The sequence below is a fragment of the Pseudoliparis swirei genome, chromosome 10, assembly GCF_029220125.1.
Source record: "Pseudoliparis swirei isolate HS2019 ecotype Mariana Trench chromosome 10, NWPU_hadal_v1, whole genome shotgun sequence".
NCBI classification, from domain to species: Eukaryota; Metazoa; Chordata; class Actinopteri; order Perciformes; family Liparidae; genus Pseudoliparis; species Pseudoliparis swirei.
This window is the reverse complement of record NC_079397.1, coordinates 13289891-13308047: the sequence shown is the minus strand read 5'-3', so window position 1 is coordinate 13308047 and position 18157 is coordinate 13289891. Positions and strand designations below refer to the sequence as shown.

At 42.5% G+C, this 18157-nt stretch overlaps 2 protein-coding genes across 5 annotated transcripts; both read left to right on the top strand.

Annotated features, from left to right (window-relative positions):
* The first annotated feature begins 267 nt into the window (after window positions 1-267).
* ints13 (integrator complex subunit 13) lies at window positions 268-7198 on the top strand. 2 transcript variants are annotated; one of them, XM_056424839.1, is made up of 18 exons: window positions 268-786; window positions 1132-1382; window positions 1581-1655; window positions 1881-2083; window positions 2356-2436; window positions 2538-2628; window positions 2746-2874; window positions 3225-3248; window positions 4271-4355; window positions 4647-4739; window positions 5052-5141; window positions 5248-5426; window positions 5514-5678; window positions 5807-5961; window positions 6033-6263; window positions 6416-6546; window positions 6670-6805; window positions 6921-7198. In XM_056424839.1, exons 2-18 carry the CDS (start codon window positions 1158-1160, stop codon window positions 6955-6957), a joined length of 2130 nt encoding a protein of 709 aa, XP_056280814.1. In that variant the 5' UTR covers window positions 268-786; window positions 1132-1157; the 3' UTR covers window positions 6958-7198. The 2 variants fall into 2 exon arrangements, with proteins under 2 accessions (XP_056280814.1, XP_056280815.1); XM_056424840.1 differs by lacking the exon at window positions 3225-3248 and having other exon boundaries at window positions 269-786.
* Window positions 7199-10554: 3356 nt separating this feature from the next.
* Window positions 10555-17725, top strand: LOC130200623 (high-affinity choline transporter 1-like). Of its 3 annotated transcripts, none has more exons than XM_056425059.1 (9): window positions 10555-11152; window positions 13808-14000; window positions 14202-14315; window positions 14566-14721; window positions 15487-15635; window positions 15838-15981; window positions 16407-16560; window positions 16793-17010; window positions 17125-17725. In XM_056425059.1, the coding sequence occupies exons 2-9, from the start codon at window positions 13817-13819 to the stop codon at window positions 17632-17634; spliced, it is 1629 nt and encodes a 542-aa protein (XP_056281034.1). In that variant the 5' UTR covers window positions 10555-11152; window positions 13808-13816; the 3' UTR covers window positions 17635-17725. The 3 variants fall into 3 exon arrangements, with proteins under 3 accessions (XP_056281034.1, XP_056281037.1, XP_056281036.1); XM_056425062.1 differs by having other exon boundaries at window positions 16768-17010; window positions 17125-17474; XM_056425061.1 differs by lacking the exon at window positions 15487-15635 and having other exon boundaries at window positions 15899-15981.
* Window positions 17726-18157: the final 432 nt, after the last annotated feature.

The window sequence follows — 18157 nt, the reverse complement described above, 5'->3', positions numbered from 1 at the left end:
GTTACGCCCACTTAATTCCTCGGAAGTTAGTTGTTTAGCTGGCTGATTAACACATGAACACGCGTGGCATCGTGGTGTATTTTGTTTTGTTTGAGATGTTACAGGCCGCTGTCAACCTTTACCCATCATGCAGCTGCAGGTTTCAGTTGGTAAAGTTAAATCAAATATATTATAGTGTCAGCCCGAAATTAAGAAATGATATACATATATATATCAATATATATAATAATGTGGTTTCCTGGGGGCGATAACAACCATTTTAATCCAGTGTTTCCATGTCTCAACACGGAGCTAGGAACCTTTCAACAGTGCGGCCCATCTTTCGGGGGAACGAAAACGGTGACGGAACACTTGGACTTATATCCGCCAATAACAAGCTGCTAGCTTGACACCATTTAAAGCGTATTGTTTGAGCCAGTTATTCCAAGTGTGCAAATATTTAGGAAATGGTCATCTGGAGGTACATTAAATAGAAAACATTAAATTTGATATGACACACATAGCAAAAAGGTTAAATGTGTATGTCGGTGGTAATAAACGCGAATCAGCCATCAAATGATTCCGGCTCGTGATAGCTAAAAGGCTAACGCGATGGTTAGGGACATGCTCCTTAGTAGTCATGTTAGCTTGCTGACGATTCGGAGTTATTGACAAATAACACATTCTGAGACTGATTGGTTTTCCGTTTATTCGTCAAAACTTGACCTAAAACGAGCGCCCTCGGCTTTGGGCCGGTTCCGATCATTTCCTGACCGGGAAGCGTTTCTCTGACGAGGCTTTCTACAGGTGAGTTGACATTCGCTGACCACCAGCCACTAAGATGAGTTGAACATCGCAGTTCCCAGTGTAGATTGCCCCATCCACTCCCAACAACCGTCAGATAATAATGTAATTCTGCCGTATCATAAATGTTGCTATTTTTATAGCTCGTGTACAATATTCCTGTTTAACTGAAATGTGACCGCTGTCATACATATTTACAATAACATACTTACAACATACTGTATAACACGGGCTTTGTTGTGTTCTGGATTTAGTTCTCCTAGCTTTCACTGTATGTATCATTTGTGTTTGTGTGCATGTGCCTTTATTGAAATCTCAGGCGTGTGTCTTTTTCTGTTGTCCTTACAGATCGTTGCACGCTGGATTTCGCCAAGATGAAGATGTTTTCGGTGGCTCACAAGACTGTCTTTGTGGTGGACCACTGTCCCTACATGGCAGAGTCGAGTCGACAGCAGGTGGAGTGTGATGTGCTGACAAAGAGTCGAGCTCAAGGGGTTATTCCTTTGGCCCCTGTGTCCAAGTCCCTGTGGACCTGTGCTGTGGAGTGCTCCATGGAGTACTGCCGGATCCTCTACGATGTGTACCCACTGCACAAACTGGTGAGCTTCTTCTTAAAAAAAGTACTAAATCGCTGGCTTAAACGTTTGAGCTATAAGAGATGCAACCAAATATGTGTGAATTTGGACACGTTGATTAAAACTAATGAGATATATTGAAACATGTAGTCAATGTAGTTACTCGTGTACCAATTACTGCAACACTAAATCAACATTGTCTGATTTCTCTTTATTTTACAGATTAATTATATTGTGAGTGATTCCGAGTTCCACATCTTGAATAGCTGGAGGCAGGAAGACCAAAGCACTCATGAGGTAATCAGTGACTTACTGAGTAACAATTCTAACTGATATATAATATGACTGTTAGTCTACGCTATGTCCTGCAGTAATTATCATTGCATTTTCAAGCAATCTTTCCACCTCTTGCCATATTTTGGTCGAGTGCAACGTTACTATTAACTTGAGTGACCAAGTGTTTGCAGGTTTTCATCAGAACTGGACTTGCGTTTTGATTATCCCGTTTCTCCTCTCCGGCAGCTCATGTCGGCTCTTGCAGCTGTCGGGCCACCGAACCCACGCGAGGATCCCGAGTGTTGCAGCATCCTGCATGGCCTGGTTGCTGCGGTGGAGTCGTTGAGCAAGATCACAGAGTTGCAGCACGAGAGGCGCACCAGCATGATGGACACAGCTGAGAGAGTTGCAAATAGGGGTCGTATTATCTGCTTAACCAATGCTAAAAGGTAAGGAAAATCAACTGCAGCCACATGTCAGTTTTATTACCCTCTCAGAAATTATAATAATAATACATACAATTTCTATAGCGCTTTTCATCATACTCAAAGACGCTTTACAACACATAATTTTTTTTAAATCCTAAAAGCTATGCATTAAAAATTACAATAAAAACAAAGGATAAAAGCAAATATAGAATTATAGTTTTAATTAATAAAATGTTATTGATGTGTTATTGAAGACCGATCTAATTCAGGGGTCTCTGTGTTCTATCGTACAGTGATACTCATGTGCGGATGTTGGAAGACTGCATCCAAGAGACGATTTTAGACCAAAACAAGCTGGCAGCAGGTTCAGACAGGTCAGTGTCAGATGATGTGATAATTGTAGCAATTCTTCCCTTTTGAGCACATGACTCAAAGCTGTGTTTTCTTGTTTCATACTCATTGTTGTGGGTTTTAGGCTGATGGTCATCCAGCAGTGTGACCTGATCTTAGTTCACATCCACCCACAGGGTGAGGACACGCTGGTGTCTGACCGACCGAAGAAAGAGGTGGGTGCTAACAAAGAAGACACGCGGTTGTGTGAAAGCATTGCAATGGACCCTAACCCTAACCCATCCTTTCACAGCTGTTGGTTCTCACTGCATCTTCCTCTCTGGTTGTCTCAGATCTCCCCTCTGCTCACCAGCGAGGTTCACTGCGTTCGTGCCGGGCGCCACCTTTCCACCAAACTCAACATTCTTGTCCAGCAGAACTTTGACTTGGCCTCCACCACCATAACAAACATCCCAATGAAGGTGAGGGGCTTTTTGCCCTTTGTTTGGTCTTGCACATACCACGCCAAAATTACATCTCACATCAACTTTAAATATTTAATTTCTTTTGCTAGTACACAAATGTTGTCATGTCCAGAATGCAGACTACTCCCCTTCTTTTTTTTACTTGATTGTTTTATTTGTTTAGGTTTACTTTTCTCTCACAGCCTTCCCACTACTTCTTTTGCTTGCTTAATCTTTATGTTTGAGCCCTTCCTCACCAATAATTACTCGTGAAACTTTACAGTCCCATCTTTTTGTTTATCTCATTTGCATGTTGATTTGACTGTGAATCTGCTGCTGGTTTCATGCTGTATTTTCTGTTTTGCTAGCCCACATTAAATGTTTGCGAACAGGTTAGTACTCTTATCACACACACATCAAAGTGAGGAAGGGTCAGAGTTTACACCACGTAGTGTGCAGTGTATGTTTGGAGCTCTTCTGTTGCAACAGGCTTACAGTGTCATTAATTTGTTTCGATGTGACAGTTGGTCAAAAGATTTGCTGACGAGGCTTCAGTAAAGGACAGGCAACTCTGGTCTCACGTGGACACCGAGGTGGTGCAGAGTTTTGGGTCTGCTGGAAAAGCGAAATATATATATACACACACAAATATCTTCAATTAAATGATATTCTAACTATTTTGACTCGCCATTTGTTTTTAAGTATTCCAAATTGTTCTTATAAAGCTTTAGCATTTCTGTCAAAGACTGATATCAATTGCTGAATAATAATGTTGCATCCAACTGTTTTCATGCCCGAACATCTTTGACCAGCGTTGCCTCTCCTGAGTTGTTAAATGCTGTCGGTGTCTGTCGGGTGTTTACACCTTGAAAGTTGCCTCAACTGTCCCCTGGTCTCTGTTTCCCCCATCAGTTCCCACCCATTCCCCCGTTAGTGTCTTGGTGTGGTCCATTGTGCTGTCTGGATAACTTGTTTTTTAAACCTGACCTTTAGCTTTTCCTAAAGCAGATATTTGAACAGGTGTAGAATGTTGTCAAAATTAAAGCTTGTGATAAATTGATTAAAAACATGCTTTTATATGAGCAGTTGGCAGACGCCATCGGGCCTGGGCCTATACACATAGAGCTGTTTTTCCGTAAGATCAGGAATCCATGATTCATGTCAAACAAGTATAGGTTCAGTAGTGTGTCGATTTAAGGCCGTTTGCATTAAACACTCGTCTCTGATGTGAGTAGAAACGAGCATACTTAAGTCACACAGAGAGCTTTTTTTCTTTTACTTTGGTCATTATCATTTACCCTTTGGAACATGAAATCAGCAGTGTTGATGTTTGTTTGTGTTTGTGTTAGTTTGCACATTGTGAGAGCCGAGTTCATGCTGACCCGTATGTGTTATTGTCTCTGCGGATGGACAGGAGGAGCAGCACGCCAACACATCGGCCAATTATGACGTCGAGCTCCTGCATCACCGAGACGCTCACCTGGAGTTCTTCAAAAGTGGTGAGAACTCGAGTTAAAGAAATACAAGAAATGAAGAGTTAGCAATTCGAATACTTTGCGAGGAAACATTCTCAAACTTTGCTCTATAAACTAATTTCTAAGAGATAGTCCTCAAAATAGCTTTCATTGTTTACATTATGAGCGCCAGGTAAGAAAATCAGTTTGCAAATTCTTGGACATCCTTTATGATGATATAGCATGTACTTCCTGTGTGCTTAAATATTTTTTTTAAACAATCAATTTTTCACCAGAAATGACCAATTCATATGTAAACTTTTTGTTGTTGTGCAGGAGACTTGCATATGGCCGGCACCAGCACCCGAGAAAACGGACTGAAAGAGACAATCACACTGAAATGGTGCACTCCGCGAACCAACAGCATAGGTGGGCATAGTCAAGTCTTTATTTGTTACATGAATTAAAGAGTTTTAAGCTTTAAAATTCATGCATGGGAAAGTATTTCCCCATTTTCTCCCTTTGGCTATTTAAAATAAAAAATGTTAACGAGTATTTTTACTCTGAAATCTCATTGATTATCCATAAACAATACCTTGTTGCAGCTCTTAAATGACAAACTGTGTAAGCCCTAAAAGCCTTATTGGTTTATAGTTATTGATTGCTGCCTTGCCTGACGCAGCCGTAATAGGAGATGCCTGATTTAATTGATCTACTTGTGTCTTATCTTACCCACCTCAGAGCTGCATTACTGTACGGGAGCTTACCGCATCTCCCCCACAGACGTAAACAGTCGTCCCTCGTCATGTTTAACAAACTTTCTCCTCAACGGTAAGCTGGATAAATGCTCTGTTTACCCTGTTGTTCATCGAGTCCCTTTAGTTGACTAACTGTTTGCCTTGTCGAGTCAACTACCTCTCCTCTTGATTGACCACAGGTCGATCGGTGCTGCTGGAGCAGCCGAGGAAGTCGGGGTCAAAGGTCATCAGCCACATGCTCAGCAGCCACGGAGGCGAGATCTTCCTGCACGTGCTCAACAGCAACCGCTCCACGCTGGAGGACCCGCCCTCCATCAGCGAGGGCTGTGGAGGCCGAGTGACCGACTACCGTATCACTGTACGTCGGGCTCACACCAGCCACGTTGCAAGACGCGTCGATACTCTTAAAATGGGAACTGAGTTTTTTTCTTGTTGTCCGTTTCAGGATTTCGGTGAATTTATGAGGGAGAACCGGCTCACTCACGTTTCAGAGTCTTCCCATAATCCTTCGGGGAAGCTGCCAGTTGAGAGGGCCAAGTCTCAGCTGGAACGCCACACTCGATACTGGCCAATGATCATCTCCCAGACGACCATCTTCAACATGCAGGCAGTGAGTGAGCGGCGTGCAGCGATGCTGGAGTTGTTCTCGATTTCACTCTGATTTAGTCCAAAATATTTGTCTTGTTGGCCCACATCATTATCATCCTTTATGCGCGTCTTCCTCTTTTCCTCCACTAGGTGGTTCCTTTAGCTAACCTGATAGTGAAAGAGACTTTGTCTGAGGAGGATGTTCTGACCTGCCAGAAGACAGTTTACAACCTGGTGGACATGGAGAGGAAGAACGACCCTCTCCCTATTTCCACCGTGGGATCCAGAGGCAAAGGCCCAAAGAGGTATTTATTCCAAAATCACAATTCATGAAAATTCAATGGCAGAATCACTGATATGTTTTTTTGATTCTCAGAGATGAACAGTATCGTATAATGTGGAACGAGCTTGAGACGTTAGTGAAAACTCACTCCGGCGCCACTGACAGACACCAGCGGGTTCTGGACTGCATCATTGCCTGTCGCAGCAAACCTCCTGAGGAGGAGGAGAGGAAGAAGAGAGGGAGGAAGAGGGAGGATAGGGAAGACAAGACAGAGAAGAACGGCAGCAAGGACACGGATGACAAAAGCTGGCAGGAGTCCGAGAGGTCAGCGCTGCTCGGACGTCTTATGCACACGTGTGAATAATAACATACATTCAGTCGCAAAAATAATCTGTACCTTTTGGCTTTTGTGCGGGGTGTGTCGGTAACTTTCTACTCTCTCATGCTTCCCTCTGTTTTTTGTTTTTAACCTGAAGACTTAAAGGTTTGCTAGATAAAGAAGAGCAAGAGTCGGAGGTGATCAAGGATTCCCCGGACTCTCCGGAGCCGCTCAACAAGAAGCCGCGCCTCTGCACGGAGGAGGTTCAGCCTCCGGAGAGAGCAAAAGGTACCGACCGTCATCACACCGTTTCCTCTGCTTCAGCTCCAAGAAAGTGGTCGAAAAGCTCTGATGACATCACTACTGGTTCTGTGTGTTCTGATATGTGGCTTTCACTCGCTGTTGGTTCAGGTCCGGTGTCGCTCCTTACCATGTGGAGCAATCGCATCACCGTCGCCAATTCCAGGAAGCACCAAGAGTTTGTCGGAAGAGTGAGCTCCGTCAACAACAAGTTTGAGTTGTACCAGCAGCTCAAAGACGAAAATGGGTGTGTGAGAAAAATCTATTGTCTGTCACTTTATGGGTGTAATATTCCTCTCGCGTTGAATGTGTCAAAACTGCCGGCTGTCTTTAATCCGACTTAAATGTTCCCTACCCGACAGGATGGATGTCCATGAAAACGGCAAGGCCTCTAGATGATGTTTCCATGGATCCATAGCTTCACCCCTGCCAAGGATAGAGACTTTGAGCCATCGTGTTTTTCCAGAGTTGAGTGTGATCTTATACTCCCCGACCGAGGGCATCAAAAACAGACAGTGAACTCTTCATGAGAAATTTCTACTGTTTTCTTTTTTTACTCATAATGTTGTAGATATGCTGTTCACATATTGTGTAACACAATAAAAGCTGTCAATAGAGAATTTTCCTGTTGAATATGGAATTGATGTCTTGTCATGAATTTAGAGAAGGACAAAAAGCTGCATTACATTTGAATGAAAGAGTATTAATGCCGTGCTGTTGCACCAATACATGATCTAATTGATCTACCGTGAAATCAAAATCGGGCCTTAAAGCGCTCCACTGCTTTTCAATGTGAGGGTACAATAATTTATATACACATGATAATGGAGGTCCAGCATTTGATGAATGAAGGATGTGGTGTACGGCTCCTGAACACTAGAGGGAGCAGTTGGATCAGAATGGTTCTCACTACTTCTCTCGTGAAAGAGGGATGGCCTGCTGCTGTGTTTACATACAGGTTGCCTGTGAGTCCGATGACTGAGGATATGTGGTGATACATATGAATTTGCTGTGATTCCCCAAACAGCAGAGTATGAAGTGTTTGTTGCAACAATGACAGGAACGTCACACTCGTGAGCTTTCTGGACACATGGTTGTCCTTTAGAGGGCTCGTCTTTGGGAAGAGATAATGGGACCGAAAGGGCTTCAGTCAAAGGAAGGCTTGTGTGAAGAGCCAAACACCCGTCGTAGACACATCAATAAAATATCTGAGCTTAACGCCTGCATCAGGGCATTTGGATCAAAGTAGGTGTGACTGTTTTGGGTTCTCTGATTTACGGCGATGCAGCTCTCTGCTGGTTTTGGGAATGGGACCGGACATCAACACGTCTTCCCTGTCAATCGTCTACAGCGTAGGGGCGACTTGTGTTTGCATTTCCTTCAGGGGGCATGAACGCAGACAGCCAGTCCCCGGGGGTCATCTCACGCTCCCACCTGTATAAACAGAAGGTGTGGCACAAGATATTTTGAAGATCCGACCCCAGCTCACTCAGATAAACACAAAGATAACTTTGATTCCCTCCAGAACTCTGTTTGTTGTTCATGTTGGTTGAAAACTTAAACTCTCCTCCCGAAAACATAGACATCTAATTATAAAAGCTATCCAAAAATAAATAAAGTGCAGGTATTAACTTGGTAATAACATACCTATGTAATGAGTTTACCCTACAAATGTAACCAATGTTTGATGTGTGTGATCAGTATAGGCAATACGATGTCATTCCTTTGGTACATGCTACAAGTTTTGTATTAATGTGTATTGAGAGGTCAATGTAAAGTGTGTTTGTGTGTGTGTGTGTGTGTTGGTGGGCGGGGGGGTTATAAAGATAAAGGGGGTATCAAGATAAAGATAAAAGGTATAAAGTCAGAGAGAAAGAAGGCACGAGGTCTTCGTTTGGGCTTGCTCATAGATACGGCCGGTTAGAGATTGATTTAGCTGTTAAACCTTTTTCACTCTTGTGTTGAATAAATATCCACCGCCTCGCAGTTTTAAATAAATAACCTGTTGTCGAGCCTTTTTCTGAGCCATCATTTCATCAACTCCTCCACCGAGACGTCAAACTGCCGACGGAGAGGTCCCCGCGACGACGTCGAGCCCCTGAAGTGAGATGAGCCGCGTCCCCGCGGCTGCACCAACTGATACTGACACACTTATTACCTCCACACATTGGCTTTGTACGAGGAGATAAACACTTCTGGGAGACCGCTGGCTCCTGGCCGGACGCCTGTTTGGCAACAGGCTCGTGTGAATGTAATTGAAGAGGAGCGACACCCAACACTATCCCCCCCATCACCTTCAGGTTTCTGGGAACCAAAATCTCCCAGGACCTGAAGTGGTGGGCCTCCAACATCACCACCATCAGAAAAAAGGCCCAGCAGAGGCCCTGCATGCCTCAAGAGCTGCTGATCCTGTTTTTCTCCGCCATCATCCAGTCTATGTTCTGTTCCTCCAGCACCGTGTGGTTTGGATCGGCCACCAAACAGGACAGAGCCCTGTACACCAGAACCAGTCGACTCAAGAACAGCTTCTTCCCACTGGCCGTCACTCTGATGAACAGCTCATCAGACACATCCACACACTGCCACTATCGCCACTTTCTTCCTGCACTAACATCCCCATTCATTGTCTCTGTTGGTTTACACTGTCACTGTTGTTGTTTTATATTCTACATACATGTTGCTATCCTGTTGTCTTCAATGTCTTTTTTAAATATTCATCCTGATATTTGTAAATTGCATGTACGTACGAAGAGAGTGTAAGTGTAACCACAGTCAAATGACATGTATGTGTCATTTGACACATACATGGCCAATAAAGCTGATTCAGATTCTGATTTTGAAGCGTCAGCTGAACCTCTGATGTAGTCAATGAGACGTTTACAGATGTTACATTTAGCTGAAACATTACAACCTGATTCAGAACTGAGGACAGATGTTGGATTGTACTAGAGTCATTAAATATGAGGTTGGTGACACATCTGGAAACAGCCGAGTTGGCAGTATTTTGTTTGATGGGGCAGTGACTGTACTGTCTTTAATGTGGGGTTGAGTCACGAGACACATTTATAATCCTCTGAAGTGATCTCGATGGGAGGTTATAGATTGCTGTTTGGGCATCGTGGTGGTCTTTAATGGTCCCTTGGTTATAGATAACGTGACCTGTTAAAGAGAAAATGAAACAATTCAGTACAATGGTAAAACACGAGTTTCGTGAATACAAATAAAAGTAAAAATGTGAAGAACAGGAAACCTCTATTCCACCCTCTATTGTCCATACATTACCCTGACTACTAAAACCACGTATAGCCATGTTTTGCAAAATATAACAGGTCACATAAAAGCTACTATTTAATTTTATTTAGATGGAACTGCCAGCGATGGCGGCATTGCAGCCAATTTGGTGTTTGTCGATGCTTCAAAAGTTTTTTTAAATAAGATATCATCTCGGTCCAAAATAGCCAATATCTGTGAGTATCATGTGGCCACAAATAACAAACCCAGTAAATGAACATTGCTTCTAACTGCTGGATGTGTAAATATGCAACTGGTTGCTCCCAAATGTGGTATGCCAACTTAAAGGTGTCATGTTCCCACTATTATAGGTTTACATGTGTTCTCATTTTTGTGTGTTTTTATCCATGTGATTTATCACGTGAAGTTCAACATAACAAGCAACTGTCACATCTTCATTTGTTTTCCATGTCATTCATGCTTCTCGTATTTCCAACACGGCATGATCCCATATGTTCCTCTATTCATTCAGCTCCATTCAGCTATGGGCCTCTTTTTCACACAGGGTCAAGTCATCACAGCATATGACTCGGATGACTAAGCACCCACAACAACCCCATATAGTCACATAGAAGTCGACAGCAGCAGACTTACCCAATGAGCTCACCGTGGGCTGCTTTCAGAGTCAGTGGAGCTGAGATCCAGTCCGGAGGGGGGTTTCCTTCAAGTGGGGTCGGAGGGTCAGACGAGTGGCAGGCGATTTTCTGTTGACTGCCTCGTGTGTCAGCGTGGAAGTGAAACCGTAAGAGGCCTGGGGTCAGCGGCAGTGAGGGGTAAACACTTTGCAGTGCGAATGATGGCAACGATGTTGACTGGAGTGTGTTTGCCACCGAGGCCACCTTGGACATTGACTCTTTTAACTCCTCCGTTCTTGACGACATCAGTGCCAACATTGATAGTGTCACCTCCGTCAGACACATCCAAGACATTCCCCAATCAGAAGCCTTCGACACCGCCTTCAGAGCAGGTGATCTGCAAGCCGACAGCTCATCCAGAGCCAACCTGAAGAGGGGCCTCACGAGGGCCAAGCACAGCCACAAGCTAAGGCTTGAGGAGCACTTCGACAACATCTCCGACCCCCGACGCATGTGGCAAGGCATCAAGGCCGTTACGGACGACAAACCCTCCAACACCACGCAACCAACCAGCGACGCCTCCCTTCCTGATGAGCAGAACAACTTCTAAGCTCGCTTTGACGGGGATAACCAGGAGGCGGCCATCATAACTGTGACCCCTGCAGACCACGAGCCTCTCACCCTCTCCCCCACAGGTGTGTGGACTGCGCTGAGCAGGATCAACGCAGGTAAGACTGCGGGCCCTGATGTGTGCTTAAGGCCTGTGCTGACATCTTCAACCTGTCTGACAGATTATAATGTGGCTGCCCGGTCACACATTTTCTAATTTTACGGCTAAACAGAAAACTAAAATATATTCTTTGAGGTTTGATTCTCCCCTTAATTACTATTTTATTTCTAAAATATGTTATTTCTCCTGCTATCTTCAAATTGACCATTAAAATCTCAATGATTGACCTAAAATTGGAAAGAGATATCTTTTGGGTGTTTTAATGGCTTTATATTATTAGTACATATTTTTTTATATTTATAACATTTGGAATGTAAAAAAATGTCAGTTATCAAGAATAGTAACATGGATTATGTTCAGGGTCATGTTCAGGAAAAACAAAGACAATTTCAGAAATCTAGAAGGATGTATTTGTAACAGAACATCATCATCATCATCATCATCAGAACATCAGTCAGGAACACATAATGGGTGAAATTGACCCCAAAGAACACCGATGAGTACAAGAGGTGTACATTGAAAACATATCATCATGTGAAGTTTATCTCCTGAAATATGAAGCAAAAAAATGATGTCAATCATATATTTAGAGACGTTAAACATTGAATGCGGTCAAATTGACCCCAAAGGTAAAAGGAGGATTAACTCAGATAACCTGTAGGTGTCCTCAGCTGAGGGCAGAGAATAAATCACCAAACTGTTTTTCCATTTCAACAGAACCTGAGGTTCTAACATGCAGAAAGTAAATGATTGATACATATAAGTAACACATAGACCAGGTAGATCCATAAGCATTTGACTAATTTGAACATTATATTGTAAATTATACTTTGTGTTCGTCCAATAAAATCCCAACTGGAGGAACTATTTGAATGGAGACTTTAAGAAAAAGCATCTGAGGGAATGCGACTGTCTATGTCAAGTGTCTTTCTAAGTGGTCAACAGAGAAGATAAACAACTTACACCCGGAGGTGGGAAGTGACAAACAAGGGGGAGACAAACCTTTCAGCTTTCAGCAATAATTAAAACGACAACCTCTCCTCTACTTCCAGAGAACCTAACCAATCCTCCTCCTCCCTGTTGTCACAGTGTGCTTTGAGGATCTCCACTCAAACACCTACCTACATTCTTGTAAAGACAACACAGGTAGATACAAATTGTCATTTTTCTAATTATTTCGATAGAAAATATTATTGTTATTTTACCTTGAGAGAGTAATAATGTTAAGTATTTTTATTATTTATTAACTTTTAATTCAGTATTTTGGGTTCATTAGAAGGAGTTCAGATTATTACATCAATAAAGCCAACTGCAGATACACAAAAGAAATAGGGGACAGTGTCGGGATATTTTTTCTATTCCTTCCTTTTCTTTAGAAGTCTACGGAGTGTGAGTACATGTTTGCCTCTCCTGCTATCTTTCTTCCATCATAATGTATTTATGGCACGAACAAATGTTGGAAAGCTTATTTTTCTGTCTGTCCGTTGATGGTGGTATGTGAGTTATAGCTGTATAGCTGAATTTGTCTTGGGATTTTATTGTTTCACAACAAAAAGCAGACAAAGGCTCATTACCTTCGCATTGAAAATGCGGAAGGTTATGTTTTGATCGCTGTGTATTTATTTATTACCTTCGCATTGAAAATGCCGGAAGGTTATGTTTTGATCGCCGTGTATTTATTTATTTATTTATTTGTATGCGTGTTATTCGCAAAACTCAAAAAGTATTGAACCGAATCGCATGAAATTTGGTGGGATGATCCGGGGACCAGTTGATTAGATTTTGGGATCGATCGGGTCAAAGGTCAAGGTCAAAGGTCACGAACAGGTCAAATCTTCTTGAATCACATGGAATTTGGTGGGATGATTGGTTATTATCCGGGGACCATTTGATTAGATTTTGGGATCAATCGGGTCAAAGGTCAAGGTCATGGAAAGGTCAAAATCTTTTTTTTACCATAGCACGATACATTTTTGTCCAATTGGCATGCAACTAATGCCAAAATGTTCATAATTCAATGCCCAATCTTGTGATATGCGAAGGTATGCGCTCTACCGAGTGCCCGTTCTAGTTCTAATTTGTTGTTGTTGTGTATTTTATTCAGTCAATCATTGCAATGCAATACAATAATATTCTATATAATATACAAAACAGAAATACTGAAGAGATATAGGTAGAAGAAAAAATGCTTATATATTCCTATCCTAAATTATTATAATCAAATAAATCAGAAAATTAATATTAAAAGATGAAAAATAATAAAGAACTTAATAGAGTTCACTGGTGAATCAGATCGGTCGAATTGTTTTTCCCCTTTTGTCAAAGAAATCTTTGAAAAAGTAACATTGTAATTCAAAATTGAGACTTACATTTTTTCAAACCCAGATCAAAGTGTTCCAACTGACCCAGTAATCAATCAACTTTGAGACTTTGAGACTGCCGAGGACAAGGCGGTAGGTTAGTGTGGTGTGAACAATAAGGCAATGTGACTACTTTAAAAGTTGTGTCATGTGAATTTCTTCTGAACTCGCAGCAAAGTGAAATCGACTTCAAATCATATGGCCGAATATAGCTGCGAACAATGAATGAACTCAATGTACAGCATTATCCGGAAAGGGATATAACCAATGTTGTTGTTGTCTTTTGTCCACAGGCTCAGAAAATGGCGACAAATTGGCTGGGACTGCTGTCCATAGTCGTGTTTTACATAATTATACTGGCTATCGGTATCTGGGCATCCAGGAAGTCCAAGCTTGAGGAGAAGAAGTGCACTGGGAACCGCAGTGAAGTTGCAATGGTTGGGGGGCGGAACCTAAACATCTGGGTCAGCATCTGCACTACGACAGGTAAAAAGAATCATGATGATAATAATAACATCTCGATTATCATCAGACATTTCAGGGACATTTATTTTGAAATCATTGGACTCAAAGCAAATGTTTTAAATGTTTAATTGTAATCTATTTAATTCCATCAATTTCCAATTGGTGGAACTATTTTCATTCATTCTCTGTTGTATTGCTTGTATGTGTCTTGGTGTTTTGCAGCCACTTGGGTGGGAGGAGGCTATATTTTGGGTACTGCTGAAATGGTCTATAATCCAAAAAGGGGGTTGATATGGGCAACTGGACCCCTTGCCTACATTATAAACTTCATTGTAGGTAAGTGAGGTCAATTACAAAGGCTGGTAGGCTACACAGTGAAAACCCACCTCTTACAGATATTGTTTGAATAATAGCTCATATTTGTTATCAGTAGGCTGTCCACACACCATCATCTGTATTATTTCCCCCAACTACACATACTCATGAAAACAGATGGACATGATCACATAAGGATGAGGACATTTTGCTCGTGATTAATGTGTCAGACCATGAATCGAAGTCGATGTTTCCGTTTCTGTGACTTCAGGTGCTCTCTTCTTCGTCGAACCTGTTCGGTCGAAGAACTACGTCACCCTCATGGACCCATTTCAGGAGAAATATGGCAACGCTGTAGCTGCTGTTATTTTCATTCCCAGTCTTATGAGCGATATCTTGTGGATGGCATGTATTCTTGGTGGACTGGGTAAGTCTCAAACAACAACTTAATGCAGAATCAGCAAATTAAATCTGGAATAAATACGTTTTTAAACCACAATGAAAAATGTGCCTCGGTACAAATAGAGAGACATTTTACCATAGGTGTGTTGCAGATGACATACACTACCGTTCAAAAGTTTGTGGTCACCCAGAGAATTTCGTGTCTTCCATGAAAAATCACACTTTTATTTATCAAATGAATATAAAATGTAGTCAAGACATTGACAAGGTTAGAAATAATGATTAATATTTGAAGTATTAATTTTGTTCTACAAACTTCAAGCTCAAAGGAAGGCCAGTTGTGTGGCTTATATCACCAGCATAACTGCTTTCAGCTGTGCTAACATAATTGCACAAGGGTTTTCTAATCAGATATTAGTCTTCTAAGGCGATGAGCAAACACAATGTACCATTAGAACACTGGAGTGATCGTTGATGGAAATGGGCCTCTATACACCTCTGGAGATATTTCATTAGAAACCAGACGTTTCCAGCTTGAATATTAATTTACCACATTAACAATGTATAGAGTGTATTTTTGATTAATTTAATGTTATCTTTATTGAAAAAACAGTGCGTTTCTTTGAAAAATAAAGACATTTCTAAGTGACCCCAAACTTTTGAACGGTAGTGTATGAGATACAAAACACAATAACTAACAGTCACGTTTTGAGTCAGTGTGGCGTTTAATTCAAACGAGCGTCTGGGTGTCGTTGCAGTTGTGCGTACCTCCCTGTGTTTGTGGCTCCAGGAGGGACGATAAGCGTGGTCATGGACATCTCCTCCACGCTGGCTGTGTGTACCTCTGCTGCCGTGGCAATCCTATACACGCTGATGGGAGGACTGTATTCTGTGGCATACACTGACGTCATCCAGCTTGGCTTCATTTTCGTTGGCTTGGTACAAACACTATATTTTGAAGAAAAACTCAAAGCATTTGAGGCATGATTGTAGAGCAGCGAAACATCAGACCGTCGGCATCGTCGTTGTGAGCGTGTTTCAGTCGAATACAGCATGTGCTCTGAGTCTAACGCTGTACCGCTATAGTGCACGACTAATATACTGTATTCGTAACCCTATTATAACTTCCTCCCTCTGTCAGTGGCTCTGCATGCCTTTCGTGCTGGTAAACCCATCCTCTGCCAACATCACTATTGCTGCAGTGACCAAACTGTACCAGGAGCCATGGATCGGCAGCCTAGAGCTGGAAGAAGCAGGTCGCTGGGTAGATGAAGTATTGCTGATGGTAATGGACGCCTGTTACAAACCCAGAGTACACATCTTAAAAAGGCTACTCCACTAAAAGTGTGTCTTTAGTTACATTACACGTCATTTAGCTGAAGCTTTTATCCAAAGCGTCTTACAATCATGTTACAATCATACACCCTGGACTCAGTTACAAGGAGAAATTCAGGGTGACGTTTCTCGCTCAAGGACACAGCGACTAGGGCAAAGATTGAACCGCCAACCCCCTGATTGAAAGACAGACCTGCTAACCACTGACCCTCAGTCAGTTCGTAAAAGTGCAAGATCGACAAGAAACACTCCACTGTGATGCCATCCGCCACATAGCCTTTTGTTGCATAGACAGCCATGTTCTTAAACACTTATAGTCGAACAAACATGTCATGTGATGTTTCCTCAACGATAACTGTGTTTGCATTCCTCAAGGCCATTGGAGGGATCTCTTACACATCTTTCTACCAGAGAATCCTGTCCACATCCACTGATGCACAAGCCAAAATCACCTGCTATGCTGGAGCAGTGCTGTGCCCGATCCTTGCCATCCCGTCACTCGTCATCGGGGCAGTAGCTGCATCTACCAGTACCTAGATTTAACTACCTTCTTATTGTCTTTGCTGTCTTGAAATAATAATGTCTTCAGTGTTATCGTAGCTGTGATGTGTAATGAGTCTGCTATGTTGGAATTGTGCAGTAATGTAAAACATCACCCACAAAAAGAACCATGTCTATAATAGGCAGTAACAGCTCTCATAAAATCCTATATAACGGTCTAATATGTCTGTTGCAGTTCGATTTGTTTCTTGCCTTGTCAGATTGGAACGAGACCAGCTTCGGTTCCCCGAGCCCGTACGAACAGGGCAAAGCGGGGATGATCTTGCCAATTGCCCTTCATCATCTTTGCCCCTTTTACATCTCGCTGTTTGGTATGGGGGCACTTGCTGCTTCTGTGATGTCATCGGTCGACTCCGGACTTCTGTGTTCCGCCTCCCTGCTGGGCCGAAATATCTTCAAGAACATCATCTACAAAAAGGTAAGCGGGGGCGTGTTTTTTTTAGTTCTTTGCAATGGGAGCTCCATCAGCTGGACGCGTCTCTGTGTATCTATTCTGTGCTGAGCGCCGCACGTTTGATTTCCTCGATTTCAGGCATCAGAAAAAATGATTCTTGTTGCGGTGAAAGGGTCGGTCCTCCTGTGTGGCATCATGGGAGCAGGTCTGGCCATGACCGCGGACTCGCTTCATCATTTCTGGATCTTAAGCGGAGATGTCTGCTATTCGATGCTGACTCCCCAGGTGATATGCATCTTCTACTTAACCCGGAGGGTGAACCGCTACGGCGCCTGTGCCGGCGTGTTGTTGGCACTGCTGCTCCGAACTCTGGTGGGAGAACCAATTCTCGGCCTTCCTGACATCCTGCCGCTGCCGTGGGACAAGACGGTGGACGGTCAGCGATACCGCTTGTTCCCTTTTCGCACTGGAATCATGCTCGTCACCACGGCGACTATTTTAGGAGTATCGTGCTTTGCTCAATGGTTGTCTGAGAAGGGCCTGCTGAGAAAAACAAGTGACGCTGAAACAGACACACACATGACTTACACAAAACCAGGTCCAATGGATGTGGAGGAGAAGGAGACCTCCCTGATCCTCTCGACTTGAACACTTTCTGCTCCAACCGGAGAGCGCTGTTTCAAATCCTTTCACTGGCTGAAGGTACCGATACGTGAATATAAACCAATTAATACAATAATATTTGGTTGTGCAGTTCATTTCTTTGTGTGAGCAAGAGCAGACATTTTTAATAGGATATTAATGTAGCTTTACATTTGAATTAACTTGAGGGGATTCACAACAGACATTACAAAAAGATTGGTCAATTTGTGCACAAAAACTTTCTCAGAATTTGACTAAAACACCGAAAATACTGGATCCTACAATTCCCATAATGCAACTGGAGAGTAACAACTGCTGCCAACATGTCTGTGGCTACCACAAACCTTAAGATTGTATGTGCACTAAAATGCCATGTTAGTTCTTAGTAAATAATGACTAATCTGGTCCTTAATGCATTAATGGAGTTAATATATGTTTATCACTATTATCTTATTTTCTATAAAGTAGGTCAAACAAACCATGAGCCATGCCGAAATATTAGCAGGTCTTACTAGCCTATAGATAAGAT

Bases quoted from the DNA above. Each gene is read 5' to 3' on its own strand.
- LOC130200623 (XM_056425059.1), top strand. From the start codon at position 13,817: ATGGCGACAAATTGGCTGGGACTGCTGTCCATAGTCGTGTTTTACATA. The intron at 14,316-14,565 runs GTAAGTGAGGTC...CTGTGACTTCAG, and splicing joins CATTATAAACTTCATTGTAG to GTGCTCTCTTCTTCGTCGAA. The intron at 14,722-15,486 runs GTAAGTCTCAAA...TTGTGGCTCCAG, and splicing joins ATGTATTCTTGGTGGACTGG to GAGGGACGATAAGCGTGGTC.
- ints13 (XM_056424839.1), top strand. From the start codon at position 1,158: ATGAAGATGTTTTCGGTGGCTCACAAGACTGTCTTTGTGGTGGACCAC. The intron at 5,679-5,806 runs GTGAGTGAGCGG...TTCCTCCACTAG, and splicing joins CCATCTTCAACATGCAGGCA to GTGGTTCCTTTAGCTAACCT. The intron at 6,264-6,415 runs GTCAGCGCTGCT...TTTAACCTGAAG, and splicing joins AGCTGGCAGGAGTCCGAGAG to ACTTAAAGGTTTGCTAGATA.